Here is a 25,750-nt window from a genome sequence, read left to right on the forward strand (position 1 = left end):
ATGAGGGAATGAGTGAGTGAGGAAATGAATGAATGAAAGCAAATGGGATGAATTGAGGGAATGAGTGGGTGAGGAAATGACTGATGAATGACAGAGAATGAATGAGTGAGGGAATGAATGAGCAAGTGAAGAAATGAGAGAATAAATGAGTGAATGAGTGAGGGGACGAATAAATGAGGGAATGAGTGAGTGAGGGAATGTGTGATGAGGTAATGGATGGATGAGGAAATGAATGAGAGAATGAAGGAATCAGTGAACGAGTGAGAGAATGGACGAGTAAGGAAATGAGAGAGAATGAATGAATGAGTGAACAAGTGAGTGAGAGAATGGATGAGTGAGGAAATGAGTGACAGAATGAATGGATGAGTGAAGGGATGAACAAATGAGGGAATGAGTGAGTGAATGGATGAGTGAATGAGTGAGGGGATGAATAAATGAGAGAATGAGTGAGTGAATGAGAGAATGAGTGAGTGATGAGTGAATGAATGAGGGAATGAGTGAGGGAGTGAATGAATGAGCAAGGGAATGAATGAGGAAGTGAGTGAATGAATGAGGGATTGAATGAGTGAAGAAATGAGTGAGTGAGAGAAGAATGAGTAAGTGAATGAGTGAGGGGATGAATGAATGAAGGAATGAGTGGTGAGGGAATCAGAATGGATAAGTGAGGGAATGAATGAGGAAAGGAGTGAGAAAATGAATGAATGAGGGAGGGAATTAATGAATGAAGGAATGACTGAGGAAATGAGAGAATGAATGAAGGAATGAGTGATGAGGGAATGAGTGAGAAGGGATGAGTGAGGGAATGAATGAGTGAGAGCATGAGTGAACGAGGGGATGAATGAATGAAGGAACAAGAGTGAGGGAATGAGTGAGAAAATGAATGAGTGAGGGAGGGAATGAGTGATGAGTGAATGAATGAGGGATGAGTGAGTGAGGAAATGGGTGAATGAATGAAAATGAATGAGAGAATGAATTGAGGAAATGAGTGGGTGAGGAAATGAGTGATGAATGAGAGAATGGATGAGTGAGGCAATGAATGAGCAAGTGAAGAAATGAGAGAATAAATGGGTGAATGAGTGAGGGGATGAATAAATTAAGGAATGAGTGAGGGAATGTGTGATTAGGGAATGGATGGGTGAGGAAATGAGAGAGAATGAATGAATGGGTGAATGAGTGAGAGAATGGATGAGTGAGGAAATGAGTGAAAGAATGAGTGAATGAGTGAGGGGATGAATGAGGGAATGAGTGAGAGAATGAATGGATGAGTGAATGAGTGAGGGGATGAATAAATGAGAGAATAAGTGAGAATTGAGAGAATGAATGAGGGAATGAGGGGATGAATGAATGAGGGAATGAGTGAGCGTGGGAATGTGTGATGAGGGAATGAATGAGAGGAAATGAGTAAGAGAATGATGAATGAGTGAATGAGGGGATGAATGAGGGAATGAGTGAGAGAATGAATGGATGAGTGAATGAGTGAGGGGATGAATAAATGAGAGAATAAGTGAGAATTCAGAGAATGAATGAGGGAATGAGGGGATGAATGAATGAGGGAATGAGTGAGCGTGGGAATGTGTGATGAGGGGATGAATGAGGGAATGAGTAAGAGAATGATGAATGAGTGAATGAGTGAGGAGATGAATAAATGAGAGAATGAGTGAGAGAATGAATGAGGGAATGAGTGAGGGGATGAAAGAATGAGAGAATGGATGAGTCCATGAGTGAGGGGGTGAATAAATGAGGAAATGAGTGAGCGAGAGAATGGATGAGTGAGGGAGTGATGAAGGAACGAGTGGCCGAGGGAGGGAGAGAGGGATGGAAGGAGGGAGGAAGGAGGCAGGAAGGCTTTATCTGAGCCAGGCACTGAACTGGGAACTGGGTGTGGAAGCAGGGCTGGCCTCGCAGCCTGGCCACCCATGCAGAGGCGCAGATCCCACGCTAGAAGGTCCGTGCATTTGGGTGAGTGGTCTACTGTTGCTCTCTGAAAATTGTTAATGCTCTTTGAGCAAGGGCCCCACGTGCTGTTTTGCACTGGGCCCTGCAAACCACTCAGGCCCTGGGTGGGTGGCACCTGGCCTCTGTGCAGAAGGTCCCCAAAGGTGTGCAGACCTGAAGGACAGCCCGTTCTCTCCAGGCCCTCACGCTCTACTTATAGCCAACCAAATTCTGCCCAGAACTTCACTGTATCAAACCTAGAGCCAACAATGTTTGCATTTGTTGGCTCTTCCAGCCTCCTCCATGAACACTCATGCTCATCACAAGCTCCTTACTGGGCACCTGTGATGCTCCAGGCACGGTGTCCAGCGCTGGGAGGAACAGTGACCAGGGCTGTCAGAACCACTGAACAGAACAAGATGGGCCGCCCTCACAGAACGAGGACCCCAGGCAACACGGACTCCCACCCCAGAGCCTAACAGCGATGGGCACCCAGTGGCTGTCAGCACAGCCTGGGGCCAGCACAGCCCTCCAGAAGCCAAAGGTGAGCAGGAGCGGGCCAGGGTTGGGGGCATAGCAGAGGGGTCTGCGGGGGAGTTTTCGAGGTGCAGAGAGCTCAGGGTGGCCCCGAAACTGAGAGACTCTCAGGATGGCTGGAGCACAGGGGTGAAGGGCATGTCCATTCGGGTCCCTGCAGGAAACGGCTGCACCTAACCAAGGGTGGTGTCACTAAAGGGGTCAACAGCGGATGATGCAGCATCCACGACCAGCCACAGCAAGGAGCAGACCCTCAGAGCAGCAGTTGCTGCGGAGAGGACCGCCTGTCAGTTGGGGCTTTAGGTAGAGGATTGCCCAGCCCCACCTTCACTCTTCTTCCTCTTCTGGTGGGTCAACAAGCAATCCCTACACTACCTTTCCTGTGCAAAATGGAGTTTATTTCCTTTCCATCATTGCTCATTTTGTCACTGTCCAATTGATTTTTCTTTTCTTTTTTTTTTTTTTTTTCTGAGACAGCGTCTCACTCTGATGCCCAGGCTGGAGTGCAGTGCTGCAGTCACGGCTCACTGCAGCCCCAACCTCCTGGGCTCAAGCTATCTTCCCACCTCAGCCTCTAGAGTAGCTGGGACTACAGGCTCGCCCCACCATGCCCAGCTAATTTTTTATTTTTTGGAAAGACAGAGTCTCAATGTGCTGCCCAGGCTGGTCTGAGACTCCTGGGCTCAGACCATCCTCCTGCCTCAGCCTCCCAAAGTGCTGGGATTACAGGCGTGAAACACCACTCTGAGTCTATTTTTCTATCTGTTAAAAATTTGTGGGTATCTTGAGTTGGCAGAGAACACATATAATTTTTCCAATAACACATGATGAAAATATTTTTCATTCAACAATAAAATTTTTTTTCACCTGGAAGTAGGAATGAATTAAAGAGACAAACGTGTTTTATTTTTAATTTTAAAGGTAGCACAGCTACATTACAGAAACTAAACAGAAATCAGATCAAATATCCCCAGCTCTCACGCAGCAACTCTTCCTCTGGTTTAGGGATGATGGAGGAGTCTCAAACCCAGGGACTCTGTGTCCAAATGTGTCTTCTATTAGTCTATTTTAACATTTGTCAGAGTAGGGCACACTTCTGAATTTAAATCAACCCAATTTTAGAACCAAGTATTAGACACTAAATTTCAAATTCCATGGTTGTAGTTCACTACTCCTGTGTGGCTGTCTGTGCTATGGGTTTCTCACATAAGCCTGGGGAGCACCCCCTAGTGCCTGAATGTCCTCCACCTTTTCCTTGTGGACACAGAGGCTGCACTGACCACCCTCGTGGTTGCAGGAAACTCTGTGCATCCATGCTGTCTCACTTCCTTCCCCACTTGCTGCTCACTGCGGCTGCTGGCAATGTTTCCTGTTGATTTGCAATACCGCATTGGACACCTTCCTACACAAGTGTTTCCCCATCATGCTGTCTTCTCTGCCTGAGGCTAAAGTGAGGAATGGGGCCGGGCGCAGTGGCTCATGCCTGTAATCCCAGCACTTTGGGAGGCTGAGGCGGGCGGATCACTTGAGGTCAGGAGTTCAAGACCACCCTGGCCAGCATGGTGACACAATGTCTCTACTAAAAATATGAAAATTAGGTGGGCATGATGGCGGGCGCCTGTAGCCCCAGCTACTCTGGAGGTTGAGGCGCGAGAATCATTTGAACCTGGGAGGTGAAGGTTGCAGTGAGCCGAGATCACACCACTGTATTCCAGCCTGGGTGACAGGGCTAGACTCCGTCTCGAAAAAATAAAATAAATAAGGCCGGGCGCGGTGGCTCACACCTGTAATCCCAGCACTTTGGGAGGCCGAGGCAGGCGAATCACGAGGTCAGGAGATCGAGACCACCCTGGCTAACACAGTGAAACCCCGTCTCTACTAAAAAATACAAAAAATTAGCCTGGCGTAGTGGCGGCTGCCTGTAGTCCCAGATACTTGGGAGGCTGAGGCAGAAGAATGGCGTGAATCCGGGAGGCGGAGCTTGCAGTGAGCCGAGATCGCGCCACTGCACTCCAGCCTGGGCGACAGAGCGAGACTCCGTCTCAAAAAATAAAATCAATCAATAAATTAATTAAATAAAATAAATAAAATAAAATAAAAAATAAAATAAAGTGAGAAATGGTGTGGTGTGGCTAGGGAATGCTGCCCCAACAACCACACAACCTAGTTCCTGAGGGGTGGCAGTTCTCGGACTGCAGCTCTCCCTGAACAGATGCCATTGCTGGTACACCTGGCTGTATCTGCTGTATCAGTGAACCACTAAAATACCAACTCCAGATAATTTTTCCTTAAACTGCCCTCTTACTAGGGTTTCATTTAAAATTTGTTCAAGACTGGAAACTTTGTGATTTCAAATAATAACATCTGTAAAAAAAGGTTTCATGTAGTAGCTCATTTTCTCCCCTAATGCATATGAAAAGAAATGCATAGGAATTAAAATTTTTTATTTAAATATTTAAATCTCTCTTGGCACATCAGGATCTGTGTGTGCTCTGAGGTGAGACCTGCTGGTGTTAGGCCACTAGCCTGGCCTCACCCTTCCATTCCTGTGTGCCCCAGGGCAACCAGAGTGAGCCCCTGTCACTCCCCTGCTCCCATCTCCCACCCACCAGGTGGACTCAGCCTTTGTTTAACAAACACACCAGGCTCAGGATGGGTCAAACACTAGGTAAGAGGGAGTTGCCATAATCACCCCCAATTTGTGGGCAGGCAAACAGGCAGAGCGGTGGCCAGCAGTGAAAGGCAGAGCTGCGGTGGGGGTTGGGCCTCTGGCTGCAGCTCAGCTCTGGCAATGCGCAGACCCCTCCCAGCCCATCCCATCTCAGGCTGTTTTCAGGCTCCCAGGCCCTTGCACAAACTACAATCTCCACCCACAGGCCCTACCCAGGACAACTCCCCAACACACTCATCACCTCCTGCAGGCTGCACCATGACTTGTCCCAGCTGATCCCTCACTAGTGGTCACTTCAGACCTACAACTTCCCCCATGTGACGACCAACATGCCAGTGCAACATGGCTGAAAATGCACTGGGGAGGAAAAAGGAAAAAAATCCAAATATAACATAGTAAAAAGGCATGAAGAGGCCGGGCATGGTGGCTCACACCTGTAATCCCAGCACTTGTGGGGCCAAGGCAGGCGGATCACCTGAGGTTAGGGGTTCAAGCTCAGCCTGGCCAACAAGGCGAAACCCTGTGTCCACAAAAAATACAAAAATTAGCTGGGCATGGTGGCGTGCACCTGTAATCCCAGCTACTCAGAAGGCTGAGCAGAATTGCTTGAACTCGGGAGGTGGAGGTTGCAGTGAGCCAAGCAATATCGTACCACTGCACTCCAGCTTGGGTGACAGAGCAAGAATCCGTCTGGAAAAAAAAAAAGGCATGAACAGCTGTGAAATCACTACAGAGAGGGTGGAGACACCCGATATTAGAAGCCCTGTGAAAGAACCAGCCTTCCTTTCCTCCCCCAGGGCCATGACACGACACTGAGCTTAACCAGGTTAGAAGGCAGAGAGGCCTGGGGGGTCCACAGGCCTGCAGTTCATCGTGAGAAACCCCCCTGGGGCTCAAATACCCCAAAATGAAGGCCCAAGCAACAACCTCAGAAGCAGGAGCTTCTCTCTGACCTTTTGCCCCCTTCTCTCAGTCTCATCATCCCCTGAGGCTAGCCACAGAAACTAGAATCCCTCTTCCCCTAGGCGGGCCCTAGAAACCAAAGCCCCCTTTCCCCAAAGCCAGACATAAAACCTAAAAGCAGGACTCTCACTTTCCCTCTGCCCTGTGTAAAAACTGGCCATAAAGTAATCATCTGACCCACCTTGTTTGACTATAGGTCATAAGACCCCCATTCCAGAGGGTCCTGCCCCACACCCAGAAGGTAGGCAGGCAGGCAGGCTGCTCAGAGAGACCAAGAAGAATCTAGACAGGCCTGGCTGCATTTCCCTGTTCAGTCAGCATAGGATCCTGCACTTTTTGCCAATCCCATTTCTACTCGGCTGGCCACACTTTGCTGAGCCTAAGCCTAACAATGGACAGCTCCCCGTCTTTGGGTCTTCATTCTGAAGACGCCCATGTCTACATGCTAAATAAATTTGTGTGTCTTTTCTCCTGTTACTCTGCCTTTTGCAAGTTAATTTTTCAGTGAACCTTCAGAGGGCCAAGGAGAAAGGTCTCCCTTGGCCCCTGCAGCTCACCTTCCCATAATAAGGTGGCAGCCCCTGCAGGAAGGGCCACAAGGGCCTCCCTGGGGAAAAGACTGGCACTGGGCTGAAAGAAAATGGTCATTTTGGTCCTGGCCCTCTTCTGGAATGAGGCCCACCACAACCAACGTCCATGGAGACAGGGAGGCAGGGAGCCAGGCTGGGCCCAGGCCACACTGGGGTCAGTGGCAGATCTCTCGGTCTGCTCAGCCAGGTACCCTGGCCCTTGGGCTCTGGGCCAGCCTCTGCTGGGAGCCCCCAACTCTAGAGCTTCTTTCCTTGGTCCCACCAGCTCCACTGGCTCCAGAAGGCCCCACCCTTCCCAAGCTGTACCCCAGGACACAGGCTCACGCTCCCACAGTGCCTTCAAGCTTTATTGCCACACACACTCCCCCAGCCCTTCCTGAATGGCCCTGTGCATGGGAACACCAGCTTAGAGAAGCAACTCAGGGCCAGGCGAGAGCCAGAGGACTGGATTTGGGACTGGGGCAGGGAGGGGGGATCTGGAGAAGGAGAGTGCTAAGACCAAAGCCCACCCCCACCCCAGGTTTCCCTGAGTGGTGCCCACCCCCAGGGTCTTGGGGGCTGGATTGTGCATTGGGGGGAGGGGGCTCATCCCAAACGGATCCTCCCCTGGGGTCTCCAGGCTCAGGGAGGGAAGAGAAGCCCCACTGAGCCCCCCGCACCCCCCATGAAGCCCTCAATGTGCAGGGAGCAGGAAGAAGAGCTGCACACAAACGCATACACATGCCCGTCTCCAAGAGAGCTCCTGGCCCCTGGGGCTGCCCAGCCGGGGCTCAACAGTCCAGGCCGATGGACACGAGCAGGTCCTCGAGTGCCTGAAGCCGCTGCTGCGCCTCCTCTATGGCGCTGTAGGTCTGCACCGTGCTGGCCACATGGAAGCGGATGTCGTCCACCAGCGGGATAGAGTCCGTCTCCTGCCGGGCCGCCACAGCCGCTGCCTCCTCCTTCACCGCCTCCACGAAGTCCTCCCGCTCCACCAGCTATGAGCAGGAAGGGCCAGCTCAGTGGAGGGGTGCCCGCCCTCTCACCCCTCCCTCCCGCCCACTGCAGCCCACTGGCCCACCTTCTCAATGACCTTGGCCATGTACTCAGTGCACTGGTCCTCAAGCCGCGCCAGGCGGAAGAGCTTGGCCACGCGCCACACACCCACCACAGTGTCCTCGTCTAGCACCTGAGCCAGGCTGCGGCCGCAGAGCCTCTTCAGGCCTGGCAGCAGGTACATGTCGGCGACGCTCAGCACGTCGTAGGCTGCCTCAGGGGACAACTGCAGTGAAGACAGGGATGAAGGTGCCCCCCGAGGTCACCAAGGGCTCCCAGGGCACAACAGCCAAGGCTAGGGCCTGCGGTGGTTGGGGGGCGCTAGCAGGAAGGCTTCCAGTGGGAGTAGGAGCTCCCTGCGCATGTACGGGGTCGGGGGTGGGGGGCTGGCCCAGATTCCCACAGCGATCTGCAGGACCGCTAGGGGGCAGAAGACTGGTGGGGTGCTCCCACGCCCTGAGCAAGCTGACAGGGTAGGTGGGAGGCAGGGCCCTCGCAGGAGCCAGGGTCTGAGCTCCGAGTTACAGAGACCTGGGTCTGACACTTGTAGCTGTGGGGGGCCCTGGGCAAGTCACTGCACTTCCCTGTGCGTCTAGTTCCTGGTCCATGAGGTATAGATAACAACGCCTACCTGCGGGGGCTGTCAGAATGGTGGGACAGAGGTAGCTAGTCAAGACCCATGCAGGGACCCTGCCAGGGGTGGGGGACTATCTACCAGCTCCCTCCCTCTCAAGAGGCTGTGGGGACACAGAGCCCACCTACAGGTACATCCTGTGCTGGGCAAGACTGAAGCCCTCAGATTCGGGCCAGAGCCTGGGTGGCACAGGGAACAAGCTGCAGACAGAGACAAGGGGAGCTCTGTGACCACATTACAGGCCACGTGCCATGTGCCATGCCACCTCCCTTACCTGGGTAACCCATGCATCTGCACAAGGCCTTAGGAAGTGATGACGAGCGCTATCCCCATGTTCTAGAGGCACAGAGCAGTTAAGTAACTGGCCCAAGATAAAGCTCACCCAGTGTCACACAGCTCAACCAGTATCAACCCAGGTTAGGAGCCCAAGCCACACTCTGAGACAAAGTGCCCTTGGGGTGGCGAGGCTCCTTGAGGAGAGAGCTTCTCCAGGGTGGGCAAAGGTAACCCCTGGTACAGTGGCCAGAGAGCTGGGCTGAGCTGCAGGAGATGCCCAGTAGAGGGGGTGGGAAAGATGGAGGCTGAGGGGCTGTGAGGCCGCGGGGAGGGACGGACAAGGGAGCTGCCACTGGAGGTAGAGCAGCAGTAGGGACTGCCCTCTGTCCCCCAGCATGCTTCCTCCCCTTCCCCCACAAAACAGGGCCCTGGCCACAGAATGACTTTCCAAGCCTCCCTTGTTGGCAGGTAGGCACGAAGTTCTCTCCAGGGGAACATGAGAAGTGGTGCAATTTCCGGTGGCTTCTACAAAAACAACATTGCTTGCCCTGCCTTCCTCTTCCTCCTAGAGCATGAGTTTGCCTAGGACCCAATCTCCATGGCCAAAGGCGATGCCCCAGGCAGGATGGGTAAGCTACAGCCTGTGGACCAAATACAGACTGTTTGTGCAAATGAAGTTTTATTGGAATGCAGCCTCACCCACTCATCTCTGTACTGTCTCTGGCTGCCTTTGCGCTAGAGTTGAGTAGCTACAACAGGGCCGCATGGCCCACAGAACCTGAAACACTTACCTTTAGAGTAAAGGTTTTTGACCTTCACCCTTAGGCATACAGGGGCAAGATGGAGGGATGACCTGATCTTCCGCAAGCCACCTGCCCTGGGGCACCCACCTCAGTCAGAAGTGAAGGAGAAACAAACTCCTCTCTTCTTTAAGCCACCAGATATGGGGATCTCTTTATAGTGCGCGTGGACACACACACACACACTCTCTCTCTCTCTCTCACACACACCCTGGCAGAGCAAACCTTCAGCACTCTGCTGCTGCCCTGCAGCCTTGGCTTACGGACACCTTGGGGCAGCTGGAGACACAGGGAGGCAGCAAGGGAAGAGGAGACTGGGAACCCAGAACCCCAGGGATCTGCAGCACCACAGAGGGAGGAGGCTGTCCCCACCCACCCTCCACCCTCCTGCTAGAGAAGCTGAGGACCCCAAGTGGCTGACAAGTGTGGAGTGCCTGTGACATAGGCCTCGTCACTCATCCTCTCTCTGGAGCCTAACAACGCTTCCTCTACCTGAAAGAAAAATCCAAAGTCCCACAGCCTTCCCCTCCAGCCTTCTCAAAACGTCAACCATGGGGCCAACTGGGCCCTTCCACAGACCCCCAGGGCCCTGGCGCTCCCTCTCAGCCCAAGGCAGCACAGGCTGTGTGCCGTCCCCAGCTCTGCCTGAGCCCCCACCTCAGTGTGGTCGCTGTACACGTAGTAGAGCACGTGAGTGAAGACGTCGGGTGAGATGCCATGCAAGGTGACGGCTGGGGGGCCCCCTGAGGTCACTGGCTCCTCGCTCTCTCGGAAGTGGTCATCCAGCAGGGCCCGGAAGTAGTCACTGCGGCCACAGAAAAAGGCCTGGGGGAGGCCAGGCTCAGGAAGTGTGAGGGCCAGGGTCTGTCTCCTGAGGAGCTAGACTGGGGCTCAGGGCAACGGGTTGGGGCCAGGGGCAACAGGGGGGCACAGGCACCTTGTGGCAGAGGAAGCTGCAGCCGGCCACTCGGAAGCAGATGTCAGGGCAGCTGTTGAAGCCGTCAGGACAAGGGAAGGGCAGCTCCCAAAGATCACCCTGGGGTACAGAAGAGGTGACCCCATCAGAGCAGTTGTTCACAGAAGTGAACGACTAGGTTCAGAAAAGGGAAGTAACTGGTCCAGGGCCACACAAGGAATTGAGCCCAAGTATCTGGGCTGCCTGTCACAGCCTGCCATCCCAAAACGCCCCTCCTGCCCCCCAGCCCCGCACTTACTCGGAGCTCGGGGGGCAGGGCACAATCAGCCAGCAGCGCCATGTCCTCCCGGAGGCGGGGGTCTGCAGGGGGGGGCTCGATGGTCAGCACCTTCACACACGTGCCTGGCTTAGACGCCACTACAGGGGAAGAACAACTTCAGGGAGCCAGGTCAGCCCTGCCAGGCCGCACCCATGGCCCTGGGCCCCAAACCCTGCTCGCACCAAACTCAGACACCTTCTCGCACTTGGCCTCCAGGTCGCTGAGCAGGTCCCACAGCTGGCATTGCTTGGCCAGGCGCTCACAGTCACTCACATGCTCTACGCCAATGTCCAGGCGGCCTGGGGGCAGTGGGGAGGATGAGGGCCTGCGGGACCTCAGCTGTCATCAGGCCCACAGAAAAAGGGTGATCCCCTCCCACCTGGCCACCTGGCTGCAGGGCTAGGACTCCTGGGCCCACCTGCCACCATGGTTTCCCCATCAAAAGCTGTTCTATAGGCCCCAGGGAACAGACGGGAGGGCCTCAGCATGTGGGTGGGACAAGCTCTTCCTGAGCAGGCACACTAGTCCTCTCTCTCTTGCAACCCAACCCGAGAGGTAGCTGGAACAACCCCGGGGGGACCATGAAGTGTCTAGAGGTGAAAGGTCAGCCCAGCTACACCTAGGTGTACTGCTGTCCAGAAGGATGGCCCACTCCCTCTCCTCCTACCCTGGACCCAGGGGGTCACCTGTGTACAGGTACTGCAGCAGGGCCCCAAAGGCCACGGGGTTGATCTGTGGGCAGAAAGCCAGAAAGGAACGTCAGAGGCAGCCACCCAGCACAATCCCCTGCTGTTCCTGGACAGTTCATGCCCCTCTGCCACCCTGAAGGGACATACCAGTGGGTGCCTGAGAACCACGACACTCTTGCCCTTCCATTTGGTGTCCAGCATGTTAGCAAAGTAGGCACTACGTGCACCCAGGACGCAGCGATGCACCCGGAATGGCTTCCCGTGTACTACAAAGACCACGTCACTGTGGATGCCCTGCTCTAGAAGCCTGGGGAGGGACAAGCCAGGAGGGAGGATACTTGGCACAGCCCCCACCCCATTCCTCGGCGCACTCAGAACCCAGTGCAGGCCACAGTCAGAGCAGACCCGCCACACCCACCAGGGCCACCGCACCCCATGCTGCACCCCTCCCATGCCCTGGCTCACCGCTGCAAGAAGTCATCATAGTAATCCCGCCTCCTGCAGGAAGCCGTGACCTGCTTGTAATCGCGTAGAGCCCGGCGGATGGGGTCACTCAGTGCCCCATAGAGACAGCGCTCACCATCGAAGGTGTTGGCTTCACAGCGGGCTCCTGGGGGAGGCAGGGCTCACCAGTTAGCAGGGAAGGGGCCTGGGGGAAATTCTAATCTCCCTGTCCCTCCTCCCCACCTTCCCACACATGGGGCTCCGAATCTCTAGCGATGCCTTCCCAAATTACCCTGGGCCCACTCTGACCCCAACACCCTCCCAGTCAAGGGCTAGGCGAATGGGCACGTCTGTGTGCACTCACACAGGCACATACTCACACGGAAGACAGACAACACAGAATGGAGAGCAGACTCAGTGGCTGGGCTTGTCCCACACACTGGAGCACAGCAGTGAATGAGACACAGGTCCCTGTCCTGCTGAACTTATACTCTGGTGAGGCAGGACAATCAACGCACTACCTAACGATGGCAGGGACTATTAAGAAAAACAAGGCCAGGTGTGGCGGCTCACACCTATAATCCAGGCACTTTGCGAGGCCAAGGTAGGTGGATCACTTGAGCTCAGGAGTTTGAGACCAACCTGGGCAACATAGTGAGACCCCATCTCTGCAAAAAAAAATACAAAAACTTGCCAGGCATGGTGGTGCACACCTGTAGTCTCAGCTATTTGAAGATTTGAAAGGGCTGAGGCAGGAGGATCACTTGAGCCTGGGAGGTTAAGGCTGCAGTGAACCGAGATCACACTACTACACTCCAGCCTGGGTGACACAGCAAGACTCTGTCTCCAAAAAAAGAGAAAAAGAAAACCAAAATAGGATGAAGAATGGCACTGGATGAAGGGAAGTCATGAAAGGTCACTCTGTGATGGTGGCGGCATGCAGAGACCTGAATGAAGTGGGGGAGTGGGCCATGTGAACGTTTGCAGAAGGGCAGTCCATGCAGCAGGAACTGCAGGTGCAAAGTCCCTGGGGCAGGAACAGGCACATGCATAGCACAGTGGAGCCCCAGCGAGACCAGTGTAGCAGCAAGCAAGCAGGGAGAGCCGAGGGAGTGAGGCCAGTGGGAGGGCAGACCCTGTGGAGCCTTGGGCATGGCCAAGCAGGCTCACTGTATCCTACAGGCAATGGGAACTCGCTGGAGGATTTTTAGCCGATCAGATTCATTGTGAAAAGATCAACTTGGCTGCAATGGCAAGAGGGGAGGCAGGCACTGTGTCCGGGGAGAAATGCTGATGACTGGGCTCAGGTCGTAGTAGGGATGGGGAGGGTAGACAGAGAAAAGGTTTTAAAGTAGCAATAATAGTACTTGCTGATTCGACTGGGTGGTAAGAGAGGAATTGTGGTGCTTTGCAAATGTGTATGAAGGCCTTTGAATGCGCGCACACATGCATGCACCCACGCACACCCCTGAGCCGGGCTCCCTGCTCTCACCATTGGCCAGAAGGTAGAGTACCAGCTCCTCGTGCCCACACAAGCAGGCATAGTACCTGAAGGGAGGAAGGAAGTACAGGAGGCAGTCCTCAGCGCTGAAGGGGTACACCAACCCCCACCCTCCCCACCCCTCTCCCCAGCACTCACAAGGGGGTGCTGTCCCACTTGTCCCGTACATTCACCTCCACGTCTCGCTGCTCCAGCAGGTACCTGGGCAGGAAGGAGGTCAGAGCCTGGGTCAGGACGGGTTCATGGTCTGAGAAAGAAGGCCCATGGAAAGGAACGGAGGAAAACATCCCTTTTGGTCTGGGGAAGCCTCCCCCAGGTGAGGGCAGGTGACAGGCAGACCAGAGCAGGAGAGGCACTCAAGGCAAAGTGCAGGCAAGGGTGTGGAGGTGGGGTGGGACAGGCAGACACCGTGTGCCATCAGTGCTGGGGGACGATGGGCTACAGGGACAGAGGCCAGCGCCAGTGCCGAGGCTGGACCTTTGGCCTTTCAGCGTTTGGGAGAGGAGGTGATGGAGCCTTCACTCCCACCAGAGCTCTCTACTGCAGGAAGAAGCTGACCCTGTTAGAAGCAGGGAGCCCGGGGAAAAGCTGCTGCAGGCCTCCTGGTGGTGTGGAGGGCACACAATTCTAGGACGCAGGAGTCGCGGGATACAGCAACTGATGGGATGCGGGCGGTGAGCGAGGCGAGTCGCCAATGCTAATGTAGCCCCACTGAGGCGGGGGCAGCCCGAGGGAGGCCTCCAGGCTGCACCTGGAAGTGCTGTGAACCCACTCAGCATTGACACTATGCACTAACTCTTGAGTGGCACGGGATGTCGGGGAGGGGCCCAGGGAGGCTACAGGAGTACAGCAGCCCGGCGCCAGCCCAGGGGAGGTGGAAGCAGTCAGTCAGCACCAGGTCAAGGGGGAGGAAGGGCCAAGAAAAAAGGAGGTCAAACGGGATAGTGGAAGGCCAAGGAGGGGAAGGGCCCCAAAACCCAAGTGGGCACCCCTTCCCTCCGCGTCCGGCCCATGGAGGCGGCATCTCAGCGCCAGATTCACTTTAGCTGCGTCAGGAGTTTCCGAATCCTCAGGGACCGGAGGCCGATTATGGGCTCTAGGTGTTCCCCGCGCCAGGTCCAGAGAGCATGAGAGAAAGGGGCAACTTCTGGAGTCCCAGGCCTATACCCGAGCCCCGCGCCCGAGGTGTCTGGCATCCGGGCCCTATCAGGGCGAACAGTGGTCCGCCTTTCTCTCCGCCCACTTCTGCGCCTTCGGGCCTCCGCGGAGCAGTCCCTTCTTCCAGGAAGCCCTCCAGGGGTCAAGGGCCATCAGTGTCCCCGCCCCAGCGCGCTTCCGCCGGGGGGCTGCGGCGGGGGTCCAGGTGGTCTGCCCCGCGGGGGCGCTCCGAAGGCTGTGACCCGGCCGAGGCGCCCGCCTCTCCACGGCCGTCCAGCCGCCCGTCCCAGGGCCCGAGGCGTTCCGAGGGCGCCCCACCTCCCGCACCCTCCCCGGGACTTCGGGGTCCTCACCGCACTCGGCCCACATCCCCCTTCCTGCAGCTGGCGAACAGGTCGCTGGTGTCCATGGCGCAGAGGCTCGCACCCGAGCCGAACGACCTCGGGCGGCGACGCTGCGCACCCAGCGGATGTAAACACGCTCAGCCCCGCCCCTCCCCGCCCCGCCCCGCTCCGCAGCGGCGTCCGGAGGACCCGCCCACCACGCCCCGCCCCGCGGCCCCGCCCCTGCCGCAGGGTCCCCCGCCCGCCCCAACCCCGGTAATAAGAACGAGTCGAGAAGGCAGACGCGCTGGGCCCGGTGTGGTCTCCGGGCGAATTTAATGTAGTCCTGGGGCGCAGGGAGCGCCGCCCGCCGCCCGCGGGGCTGGGGTTCAGGGGCGGGAAAGCGGGGCCGAGGCGGGCTCTGAGGACGGCCCCTCGGGCGGGAGTGAGGGAGTTGGTCCGAGGCCGCCGTGTGAAGTAGGGGGAAGCAGGGAGGAGCCCGCGCCGAGGGCCAGGCTGCGGGAGCGGCCCGGGCAGGCGCGGGGCTGGTGCGGGCTCCGGGCCGTCCGTTTCGGGGTCCACCTCGCTTGCTCCTGGCGGCCCACTCGGCCTGCGCCTCGAATGCGCTCACAGGTGCGTGTCCTCCTCGAACACGTCCGAGTCCTCGGGGTCCCGCTTGCCCCCCATGAGCGCCCCCCAGCTCCCCGGGCCGTTGAGGGCCCCGCCGCCGTTCAGGCTGGGGTGCTTCTCCTGCATTTCTGACTGGCTGTCGCTGGCCACGTCCAGCGTGGGGTTGTCGTGGCAGCCGTTCTCCACGAAGCGCAGCTCCTCGCCGTGCGACTGCGGCGGGGTGGGAAGAGGCCGTGGGCGAGCGAGCCGGCCCCGGACCGCCAGGCCCGAGGCCGTCTGTGCAACCCCACCCAGGGGGTCCCCACGGCACCCTCCACAGGTGCCAGATGCTTCTTTTCTGTTGCTGCAGCTCAACTCCTTTCTCAAAATAAATCTACTAATCGTTGGCACTACAAAGCCCCGTGGCCTCCCAACAGCCCCCTAAGAAGACTCCACTTGCGAGGTGGGCAGGGAGCATCGCTAGGGCTCTGCTCGCTTCCTCCTGGGGAGGCCTCCAGGCTGCTGGAGCCTCTCCTTGATCCTTGGGCACCACCAACGCAGGGCCTGCCTCTGGTGAGGTATTCAGGTGCCCAGGCCCTGCAGTGCCTGCGCTGGAAAGGGGCTGGTGGTGCCAGGGAGGGGCCCCCTGGTGGGGCCAGCAGCCCCCTCACTCCCTGCACCTCCAGCACCTGTCCTGGGGCCGGTGCCTTGCAGAGCAGTCAGCAGTGCTAGGCTGACCAGCTGCTTCACCCACGGGACCCTGTGCGCCCAGGAGAGTCATTGCCTCCCCTTGCAGATGAGGACACCTATCGATGGGCACTCTCCTCTCCACTGGCCCCCAGCCCCACCTGTCCCCACACTCACCACGTGCTTGAGCTTGGGCAGCCGGCGCTGCCAGCAGTTGTAGAGCAGGCCAAGCGCAATGATGATGATGCAGATGGCCCCAATGACCACCAGCACCACGAAGAGCGTGCCGTAGTCGCTGCGCACCTGGCTTGCCCGCGCCTGGCAGCTGCTGGTTGTGGAATAGTTCTGGATGCCAATCTAGGGGTAGGAGGGGCCAGTTTCCTCAGCTGAGGTCCTGGGGTGCCATGGCTCCTCTGGGGTGGTTGCATTGGGCTCGGGTGGGGATGGGGGAGCAGGCTTAGAAGGTGCTCGCACTCCTGGCTACTGAAGTTCCCTGGAGCCTGGGCTCACCTCTACCCCATGCCCGTCCTGTTTGCCTCAGCACAGCTGCAGGCCTCTCCACCCCATGCCCATGTTCCCAGCCTCCTTCACATCCCACCATAACTTCTGCCCCAGCCGCTGAGTCTGAGCTCACTGTGGCCCTAGCCCCCCAGTGAGAGTGGACCCATGCTGCTGGACACCATCCAACTAGAGAGAGCCCCTACACCTATCCTAAGCAGTTAAGAGAGACAAGAGATCTGAGCCCCCAACACGTCCTCCACCATACAACCGCTTCCACCTCGGTGGGGAGGGGTGGACCAGTCAGCTTCCTGATGCCAGGGCCAGTGCAGGGAGGGATACTGAGGGCATGCAGGCCACATGGGGGGCCACCCTGGCTGCCCAGCTTCCTCCCTTCCCATGGCGTGTTCACTGCTGGCATGTAGCTGCCTGCACCCCTCCACACTGCAGGTTGTCATGGTCAGTCCTGCCTTCTCTGGCCAAGGAGATTGGTGTCAGGGGCCAGGCAGGTGCTCTCTCCACAGATCAGCATCTTAGCAGAGAGAAGCAGGAGGACGAGCACCACCAGGGGCTCCTCAGGTGAGGGATCAGGGCAGTTCCCAGTGCTGAGGCCTAGGTTGCACCAGGCCCCTTTTCTGAGTTCAGGTTGCAGCTCTTCCCTGGTTTCTGTGAACCACCTATGTATCTCTAGTACTTTTCTCAATTTTTTGTTATCAAGGGTCAGTTTTTCTTGCTAGATTCACCTGAGTATATTTCCAAAGACTCAGCATGACTTTTGGCCAAGTCAGTCTGAATTAAGTGACTAGTAAGACCAGAATACTCAGGGGCAGCGACATGCAGGGGGAGGACTGTATAAAAGGTCAAGGTTAGCCCACACTTCCACCAGCAGCCCCACTGTTCATGGACCTACGATTCCAGAACTGGGAAGAGCCTCAGTGGCCCTCCAGGCAGTACAGCAGTGCGGTAAAAGGCCTGGGCTCCAGAATCAGGCTTCCTGCAAAGCCTGGCTCTACCGCTTACTGGTGGTGCCATCTCAGACAGGTCACCTAACCTCTCCCGCTTCAGCTCTCATTTTCCATGGGGACACCATCGGTACCCAACAGGTGCCTCACTTAACCCTCACAACCCCATGGGGTGGTGGCGAGGACTGAGGGAGAGAGCCTTGCACAGTGTGGTGCTCAGTGGACATTCGACACGCTCACCAGAAAAGCACCACCACCAGGGCCTCTGCTCCCCTAGCACGCAAGGATGAAGAGGCGACCAGCATTATACCACTCATCTCTCCTGCCAAAAGTGGCAGCACCTTCGGTAGTGGAGAGGGCTGATGACAGAGCACTGGACAGGGCACAGGGCACTGACTGATGAGCAAAGGTAGTTTTGGTGGAGATGGTGGCTGTCCTCAAGAAGTGAGATGAGGAACAAAAGGACCACACAGGCAAGGTGGTGTGAGGAGCAGGAGGACTGGGGGACCCTGCCATCCCATCCAAGCTTGTGTGGCAGCTGGGTAGGAGAGGTTGACCGGGATGGGCCAGGCAGCCAGCAGACTGCACTGGGTGGGGGCACCTCCCAAGATGGCAGGGCTGCCTCCTGGCCCCCAGGCGCCGCATCTCACTGCAGCAGGAGCGCAGGGCCTGGCCGTGCAAGCACCAGCAGACTCACACGTCCACGCCAAGTCACATGTCCAGGTCTCCCAGGCTTGCTCTTTTGGTTTCTGGAACCCATCACGCTCTCCCCTCCCACTAGGCTGCATGGTGTCTCTGCCACTGTCTACTCAGAAAACTCGCAGTTAACCCTCATTGCTCCCCAGACCCTTCCTCTCTGGGCCCTCTCCTGTCAGCCTCTTAGTACAATCCCCACACCCCCATGGCCCCTTTCTGCCCCGGCCATTGCCTGTATTGGACCATTGGTTGGTAGCATGCACGTGCACCGTCTTTCCCACAAAACCATGTCTAAGGAAGGCCTGAAGCAAGGGACCTGCCCAGAGCATGCTCTGTCTTATACTCCTTTGAACCTCACAATGTGGGCAGACTCCTGGGACTTTGAGGAACAGACACAGGAGGGAGCATATTAGAAGCTAACAGGTCCAGGTCCCTGCACTCTTACCTCCTCCAGGCTCCTGCGGATGTCACCCAGCATGGAAAGGACATCTTGAGTGGGCACCACCCCTGGGGGGTAAGAAACACCACTATCAGTGCAACCATGGCCAAGGTGTGTGCCCCTCCAAGGGCTCTGGCCTCGCTCTCCAACAGCTGGCCTGAGCCTCTGCCTCCCTTCCTGGCTCAAATTGCACACAGATCCTCAAGGCACATGCCTCCCGTCTCTTAGCCATGCTTGCCACTGCATCGATTTGTTAGAACATCGATTTGTGTAACACCAGCCAGCCACTTGCGAAGCCCACACACCGCCTTCTGAACACACTCCTTCTCCCCTGCCACACCAGGTCCAGTGTCCATTCATCTCCCACCTGTGCTGGACCACAACTGTTCCCCTGCCTCCTGTTCCCCATCCTTAATTCTCACACCCTCCTCCTTGTACCCAAGCTGGGGGGTACGCCTTGACCACTAAGCTAAGTAGCTCAAACTACTGTCCTAGAGTTCCAAGTTTCAAAGCCCTTATGCGTGCACTTTTTTCCCATGACCCTCAGGGGCCGCCTGCCTCCCACTGCCCTCTTGGGCCCTCCCATCACCTGCCCTCGCTCACCCTGCTCGCCCACCAGTGTCATGAGAAGGTGCTGCTCCTTCTCGCTGGGCTTGCTCAGAGAGATGTGCCAGGCCCCGTGGTGGCCGCTGCCATGGCGGGGCAGCACCTCTTCCACCAGGGCCAGGAGCTGTGGCCCCCGGTGCTGCCGGAACACCTCCTACAAGGGCAGAAAGAGCCCCCCGTGTTCAGTGAAGGAGAGGGGCTCAGTTGAGCCCTCTGCCTCTAGGCCGAGCCCCGTACTCACCCTCAACCCTCTGGCTGTTCCCAGAGAGGCAGCTCTGGTCAACTCTGGAGACCCTCTGAGAGCTGCAAGCCAGGGAATGTGGGAACCCCAAGATGTACACCCATTTGTTCACTTACACCAGGTGCTCCTTCCTGCCCTGGCCTCTAGCCATAAGAAAGTCAAGGGGGCCTGTCCCAGAGACACATGCGGTTGAGCGGGGCGGGGGCTGGGGACACACACACAGACGCCATGTACAGTGACAAGCCCAGAGACTGGGTACACAGTGGTAAGGCCTATGGGAGAACTGCTCCCTGTGCTTAGTGCTCAAGTGCATGGTGCTGGGGATGAACACAGGGGCGGGTGGGAGTGGTGATGGACAAAAGAGGTGTGCACCATGTAACTACCAAAAATCGGGGAGGGGCCAGAAGTGGCAGAACCCGGCTCTCCTCTCGCCTGTCATCGCAGAGATGCAGACCCAAGCTGGTGAGTGGGGAAGCCATCTGTGTGCTCTTGTGTAGGTGGTGGAGGCCAGAAGAGCAAACACAGAGATGGGAACTGCAGCCCCTGGAGCTGGGCTGGAACAGAGGGAGGGGCGTAAGGAGACCTTTTCTCATCGTGCACTCGCTTGTATTGTGAGGTTTTCTTGACCATGTGTACGTGTAATTCCACAATTTAAAACAAAAACAAGAGCCTGGCCTTAAACAGAAACTCAACGAGTGGCAAGAGCCCAGGCTGGGGCACAGGCCAGAACCCTGCCTCCCGGTTCACATCCTGCCATTTGTCCCTGCCCAGCCCCATTTGGAAGATACCCTCCTTTGGCCGTGGCCACTCCTCGCTCCGGCTCCTCCCCAGCAGCCTTCTCCCTCCTGAACATGCACAGTCGTACATTCCCTGCTCATAGCCTCCACAGCCTGCTGCAGATAACCCCTCTCCCAGGTGCTCAGCTCTCTCACAGTGCCCTGCTATGCAGCTGAGAGCCAGCGCCACTGGGAGGCACAGGCATCTCACCAGGCCAGCCCTGCAGGATCCCCTGCCACTCCAAATCTCCCTTCTGCTAGAGCCCAGGCTAATGAGCTGTTCCGTAGTTGTCATGCCAACCTAAAGGCTACCAGGGGGATTGAAGTGCTGGGCCTCTGTTCTTTGTTACCATGTCAAATGCCAGGCTCAGGCTCAAGCCTTGGCACTCACTGGTCTAACAGCCAGCCAACTGAGTTTTAAATGTGGGAGAAGATGGGTACCTGGAGATGGCCATAGAGCAGCTAGGAAAGCCCTAGTTCCGTGATGGTTCTTACCTTATTCACTGATTGAGTATGGGGGGAGAAGGGGTGCATGCGCACCCCTGCCAGAGCAAGGGTACATGCACCATGACCCACAGACCCCTGGTTACAAAACAAGCACTCTCCTGCCACATGAAGTGCCTGCCCTCTGTGCTGCGGCTCTGTGCTCTGCTGTGTTTGCACGCCCCACGTTTTCCTGGGTACATATGTCTGCCTGGCTTAAGCCCAGAGACCCACAATGTCAGTGTGGGAGGATCTGATGACTGCAGATTTCATACCACTTATTATGCAGACAGGAAAACTGAATGTCCATGGCAAGGGGGAAAAGCCCTGACTTTGGAATCAAATAAATCTGGGTTCTGGCCAGGTGCAGTGGCTCATGTAATCCCAACATTTGGGAGGCCAAGGGAGGTGGATCACTTGGGCCCAGGAGTTCCAACTCCTGCACAGACAACATGGCAAACCCCGTCTCTACAAAAAATGCAAAAAAATTAACCAAGCGTGGTGGTGCACATCTGTGATCCCAGCTACTTGGGAGGCTGAGGTGGGAGGATCACTTGAGCCTGGGTGGTTGAGGCTGCAGTAAGCTGACATTGTGCCACTGCACTCCAGCCTGGGTGACAAAAATAAATAAATACGTTGGTTCAAATCCTGCTTCTGCCATTTGTCAGCTCTCTGTGATGTGAGCAAAAAAAAAAAAAGTACCTCTCTGAGCCTCAGTTTCCCTATTTAAAAACATGGGCAATGGTCCTGACACCCTACCTTACTGTGAATAAGTAAAGTACTTATTCAGTCACAGGTGCTGGGACAACTGGATATCCCATGGAAAACAAAAAAAGTTCCTTGATTCATACCTGACATCATTTACCAAAACTAATTCCAGATGGACTACAGATCTAAAGTTTGTAGCAGTAAGCACAGAAGGACATCATCCAGTGGTGATGGATTAGAATTAGAAATATTGAATTCATACTTTTAATATGTGTACATGCATTATACATGATATATGTATATCTATGCCCTAGAGAGAGACTGAAATAAAGATCCACATTGCTCAGTTCTTCTAGAAGGGCCTAGAAGTAGAGACACCCCAGTAGCCATGAGCACACCTGGGGCCCAGATCTTGGTTTCTAAATACTTTTCCTCATTAAAAGGAAGCAGGGCTCCTTGCAGAAATGGCTAAATTGGGGGCTGGGGCAAGGAAAGTCCCGTGCAGCCTGGAACATCTTGTAAGCATGTGTGTGGCATGCACTGAGAAACTCTGCAGCCGCAGGCAAAGGACTGGCGCCTCATCACTCTGTGTCAGCGCTGCTTCTTTATCCAGATCTTGATGATCCAGCCCTTTGCATGGAAGCTCTCTTTCAGGATTTTCACTAAAGGATGATCCACATAGTTCTCCTTGTCCTGTCCTCTAGCACTTCTCTCTGCTGTGCTAGACAAAGGATCAGATCCTTGCATCTCTACAGTAAGGATTTCTTTTGCCTTCTAGGACTCAAAAACAACACCTCTGGATTTACTGCTTTATCTTTCTTCCTCCTCTTATACGTTTCCTTCTTAGACTTCTTTCCAGTTTCTTCTGTGTTACCTGTGACATCTAGGTAAAATAGAAACCACTGAGTCTGCATCACTTTCTCTAGATCTTGAGGGCTGAACTCCTGGAACTCCTGTAGTTCTATCGTGTAAAACTTTCCACAAGAGACTGCCAGCACTTTTCTCCCTGTCTTTTTCTGAATGTGTAGTCTCTGTATAGCCCATCGTTTTTTATGCACATTTATTCCTATCATTTTTCAAATAAGTCAAGGTCATTAAATGCAAAGAAAGGCAGAGGAACTATTCCAGATTAAAGGAGACTAAAGAGACAAGACAAATAATGTGATGCATGACCATGGATTATATCCTGGACTGGGAGGGAAGAAGGCTATAAAGGACATTATTGGAACCATGGTGAAATTGAAATAAGGTAGGTAATCAGATAATAGTTTTGTAGCAGTGCTAATTCCTGATTTTGACCATTGCATTGTGGTTATCTAAAAGAATATTCTTGTTCTGAGGAAATACAAACTAATGTATTTGGGGGTAGGGGCAAAAGGAAATAATGTCTTCAACTTTTTCTCAAATGGTTTGAAAAAATTCTAACAAGTGAATCTGACAAAGAAACTAATAAGTATGTTGATAAAATATAGTAAGCATTGACTGTTAATAATAATGACTAATGCTCAACATCACCAATCATCAGGGAAAATGCAAATCAAAACCACAATGAGATACCATTTAGGTTGGTGCAAAGGTAATTGCGGGTTTTGTCATTACTTTCAATGGCAAAAACCGCAATTACTTTTGCACCAACCAAATACCTCACTTCTCTCAGGATGGCTACTGTTTAAAAAAAAAAAAAACAGAAAAGAACAAGTGTTTATGAGGATGTGGAAACATTGGAACCCTAGTGCTGGCGAAAATGTAAAATGGTATAGTCATAGCGATAAACAGTATGGAGATTCCTCAAAAAAATTAAAAATAGAATTACCATATGATCCAGCAACCCCACTTCTGGGTATATACCCACAATAATTAAAAACAGAGTCTTGAAGATATATTTGCACAGCACGTTCCCAGCAGCACTATTCACAACAGCCAAAAGATGGAAGCAACCCAAGTGTCCGTGGACAGCTGCATGGATAAATAACATGTGGTATATATATACAATGGAATATTTTTCAGCCTTAAAAAAAAAGAAATTTCTGCCACATGCTACCAAATGGATGAACCCTGAGGACATTATGCTAAGTGAAATGAGCCAGATGTAAAAATGAAAAATGCTGTCTAATTCCACTTCTATTAGGTATCCAGAGTAGTCCCATTCATAGAAACCAAAAGGAGAATGGTGGGTGCTGGGTCTGGGGAACAGGTAGTCATTTAATGGGTACAGAGTTTCAGCTTTGAAAATGAAAAAGTTCTGGGGCTCTGTTCCACAACAATGTGCATATACTTAACACAACTGAACTTATATTTACAAAGGGTGAAGTGGAAAATTTTATGTTATGTTTTTTACTACAATAAAAAAAATCTACCATAAAAAATAATGATGACTAATTGAGTGGAGGTCACATATTAGAATGATACAGAAGACAAAAACAAGGAAAACAGAATAAAAGCATCTTAATATCTAGGTATTGATTGGAAAAAAGATATGAACTTTAGGCTGTATTGTTCAAGTATGCGCACCAAAAGTTCAAGGGTCCCGAGTACCCATCTGTGGTCTTTATGTATCATTTCCCAATGAAGGGAATGAGGGCTCCATGTCTAGCGGAGGAAGGTGAGCCTGGAATGTTTTATTATACCAGAAAGCAAGGAGGCAATCAGACACTTAATAGATTGGTCAAAAGGACTCAGAGGCCAACTCAAAGAGGCTTTCCCTGGCCAAAGATGAGGTATTGAGCATCAATAAAAATAATAACTGCAATGGATGAAAACACACATCACTTAGGTGAAGATCCATCAGTATAGTGATGGTGAGGGAAACCAACCTGGCTGGGGACTTTTGGATTCAACGCATGCATGTCCCTTCAGTCTTGCCCAGGCCCACTAACAAGAGTAAAGAATTTAAGGCCTAAAACCAGAGAGACAAAGCAAAACAGAAGAGGAGACAAGAGCAACAAAATCTAGACACTGGAAGCAGATGGTGAGTTAGAATTTCCTAATTTAGCAAACTCTAAAGAGCCAAACCCTAAGCCAAAATGAGGAAAGCTGAGAAGCAGTCAGATGCATACTGATTGACACTCCCCAGATGCCCCGGAATAGGGGCCCTGGTTACCTTTGGAAGAGGGGATGAAAATGCTACTAAAAATATGAGCTGGTCGAAAGTTTGCTTAAGAAACGACTGGATCCCTCGTTCTTCCCGCAGTGCTGCACAGCCAAGAAATGTCCCTTCTCCCTGGCAGAAGACTGGAAGTTTATTCTTTAAAAAAGATAAAACAGAGGGTCTCTGACCTAGACAGCATCAGACACAAGTGTGTGTTTTGGGGAGGGAGAAGGTCACTCTGCAAACAGGAAGAGACAGTACATGAATATTGATATTTGTGGATACATATTTGTAATACTGAAACACCCAGCCCTCTCTCTCCACCCCAGCTCCCAGAACACTGACAACCAACTTATTATACTTGCAACAGAAGAGAAGTTCCCTTTTCAAAGACTCTAATCACCTCAGGAGGAAGGACCTAACAATGCTGCCATTGCAAATTTCTAAGTGATACGGCCCAGCCAGACCACTCTCATGAGAAGCCATGGCTGACAACCCTAGCACCATGCTCAAAGCTTCCAGCCAGTTTTTTGATAGAGAGAGCTGTGAACAAACTCCACCAGACATGTGTGGAGAGCATGTATATATATGAAAAGGCTGAGACCCAAAACAGAGAAAAGCAACCTATACAGGGAGAAAACAACTCTAAAAAAGACAGAAAGGTTTTAATATCACCGGAGAGGTAAGATGGTGCACACATGAACAAAGTATTCGTTTAAATTAAAAAGAGAGGGAAGCAAGAACCAAAGAGCCTTTGGACATTTTAAAATACGAAAGCACTCTGTGTGTAATGTTGATGGCTGCTGGTATATCCCAGGGCCACCAACTGAAGGACTAAGCCTCCTCCCGTGCACTGCTTGTCCCCCCAGCCTGCCCTCTGCCCCACCCTGTCCACTGCCTGCAGCCTTTCCCTGTGGTTCGGAGCCTGGCTGGGCACTCACACAATCTATGTTCTCTGTCATGTTCAGAATGATGTAGTTTTTCCCAGCCAGATTGCTCCAGTCCTTGCAGATCACCTGTGCGAGGAGACAGAAAGCAGGGCGACAGTTACGAAGGCATAGGAAAGGGACAGGGAGAGAGACCCGGTCGGAGGCCTTTTGGGAAGCTGGAAGGTGGAGGCCAGTGGAGGCGTATTACAGCGAGGGGGCTGCTGACAGCCTCTGTAA

General features: G+C 54.0%; 2 protein-coding genes across 8 annotated transcripts in view; both read right to left on the reverse strand.

Moving 5' to 3' along the window:
- Positions 1–3,426: 3,426 nt before the first annotated feature.
- Positions 3,427–14,951, reverse strand: ABTB1 (ankyrin repeat and BTB domain containing 1). 7 transcript variants are annotated; one of them, XM_032149888.2, is made up of 12 exons: positions 14,822–14,951; positions 13,484–13,511; positions 13,302–13,357; positions 11,831–11,975; positions 11,513–11,672; positions 11,363–11,408; positions 10,859–10,975; positions 10,656–10,774; positions 10,379–10,477; positions 10,099–10,266; positions 7,757–7,957; positions 3,428–7,673 (listed from the first exon to the last, which is right to left on the reverse strand). In XM_032149888.2, exons 1-12 carry the CDS (start codon positions 14,835–14,837, stop codon positions 7,467–7,469), a joined length of 1,362 nt encoding a protein of 453 aa, XP_032005779.1. In that variant the 5' UTR covers positions 14,838–14,951; the 3' UTR covers positions 3,428–7,466. The 7 variants fall into 7 exon arrangements, with proteins under 7 accessions (XP_032005780.1, XP_032005779.1, XP_032005777.1 ...); XM_032149886.2 differs by having other exon boundaries at positions 13,449–13,511; XM_032149884.2 differs by having other exon boundaries at positions 13,449–13,557; positions 14,822–14,933.
- Positions 14,952–15,096: 145 nt separating this feature from the next.
- The window catches only part of PODXL2 (podocalyxin like 2), a 43,367-nt gene continuing 32,713 nt past the window's right edge, over positions 15,097–25,750 (reverse strand). The window contains exons 4-8 of the mRNA XM_032149894.3: positions 25,526–25,600; positions 19,286–19,442; positions 18,689–18,750; positions 16,265–16,444; positions 15,097–15,631 (exon numbers count right to left, since the gene is read on the reverse strand). Coding sequence (XP_032005785.1) covers positions 15,419–15,631; positions 16,265–16,444; positions 18,689–18,750; positions 19,286–19,442; positions 25,526–25,600 — 687 coding nt within the window. The 3' untranslated portion in view covers positions 15,097–15,418. The remainder of the gene's footprint in view (positions 15,632–16,264; positions 16,445–18,688; positions 18,751–19,285; positions 19,443–25,525; positions 25,601–25,750) is intronic.

This window comes from Hylobates moloch, unplaced genomic scaffold, assembly GCF_009828535.3.
Source record: "Hylobates moloch isolate HMO894 unplaced genomic scaffold, HMol_V3 SCAFFOLD_4, whole genome shotgun sequence".
In the NCBI taxonomy this organism is placed as follows: domain Eukaryota; kingdom Metazoa; phylum Chordata; class Mammalia; order Primates; family Hylobatidae; genus Hylobates; species Hylobates moloch.

Excerpts from the sequence above, each read along its gene's own strand:
- ABTB1 (XM_032149883.2), bottom strand. The coding sequence starts at position 13,597 with ATGTTTTCCTCCGTTCCTTTCCATGGGCCTTCTTTCTCAGACCATGAA. Across the intron at positions 11,976-13,301 it reads ACTCTACCTTCTGGCCAATG|GAGCCCGCTGTGAAGCCAAC; the intron begins GTGAGAGCAGGG and ends TGCCTCCCCCAG. Across the intron at positions 10,478-10,655 it reads CCCTGCCCCCCGAGCTCCGA|GGTGATCTTTGGGAGCTGCC; the intron begins GTAAGTGCGGGG and ends TCTGTACCCCAG.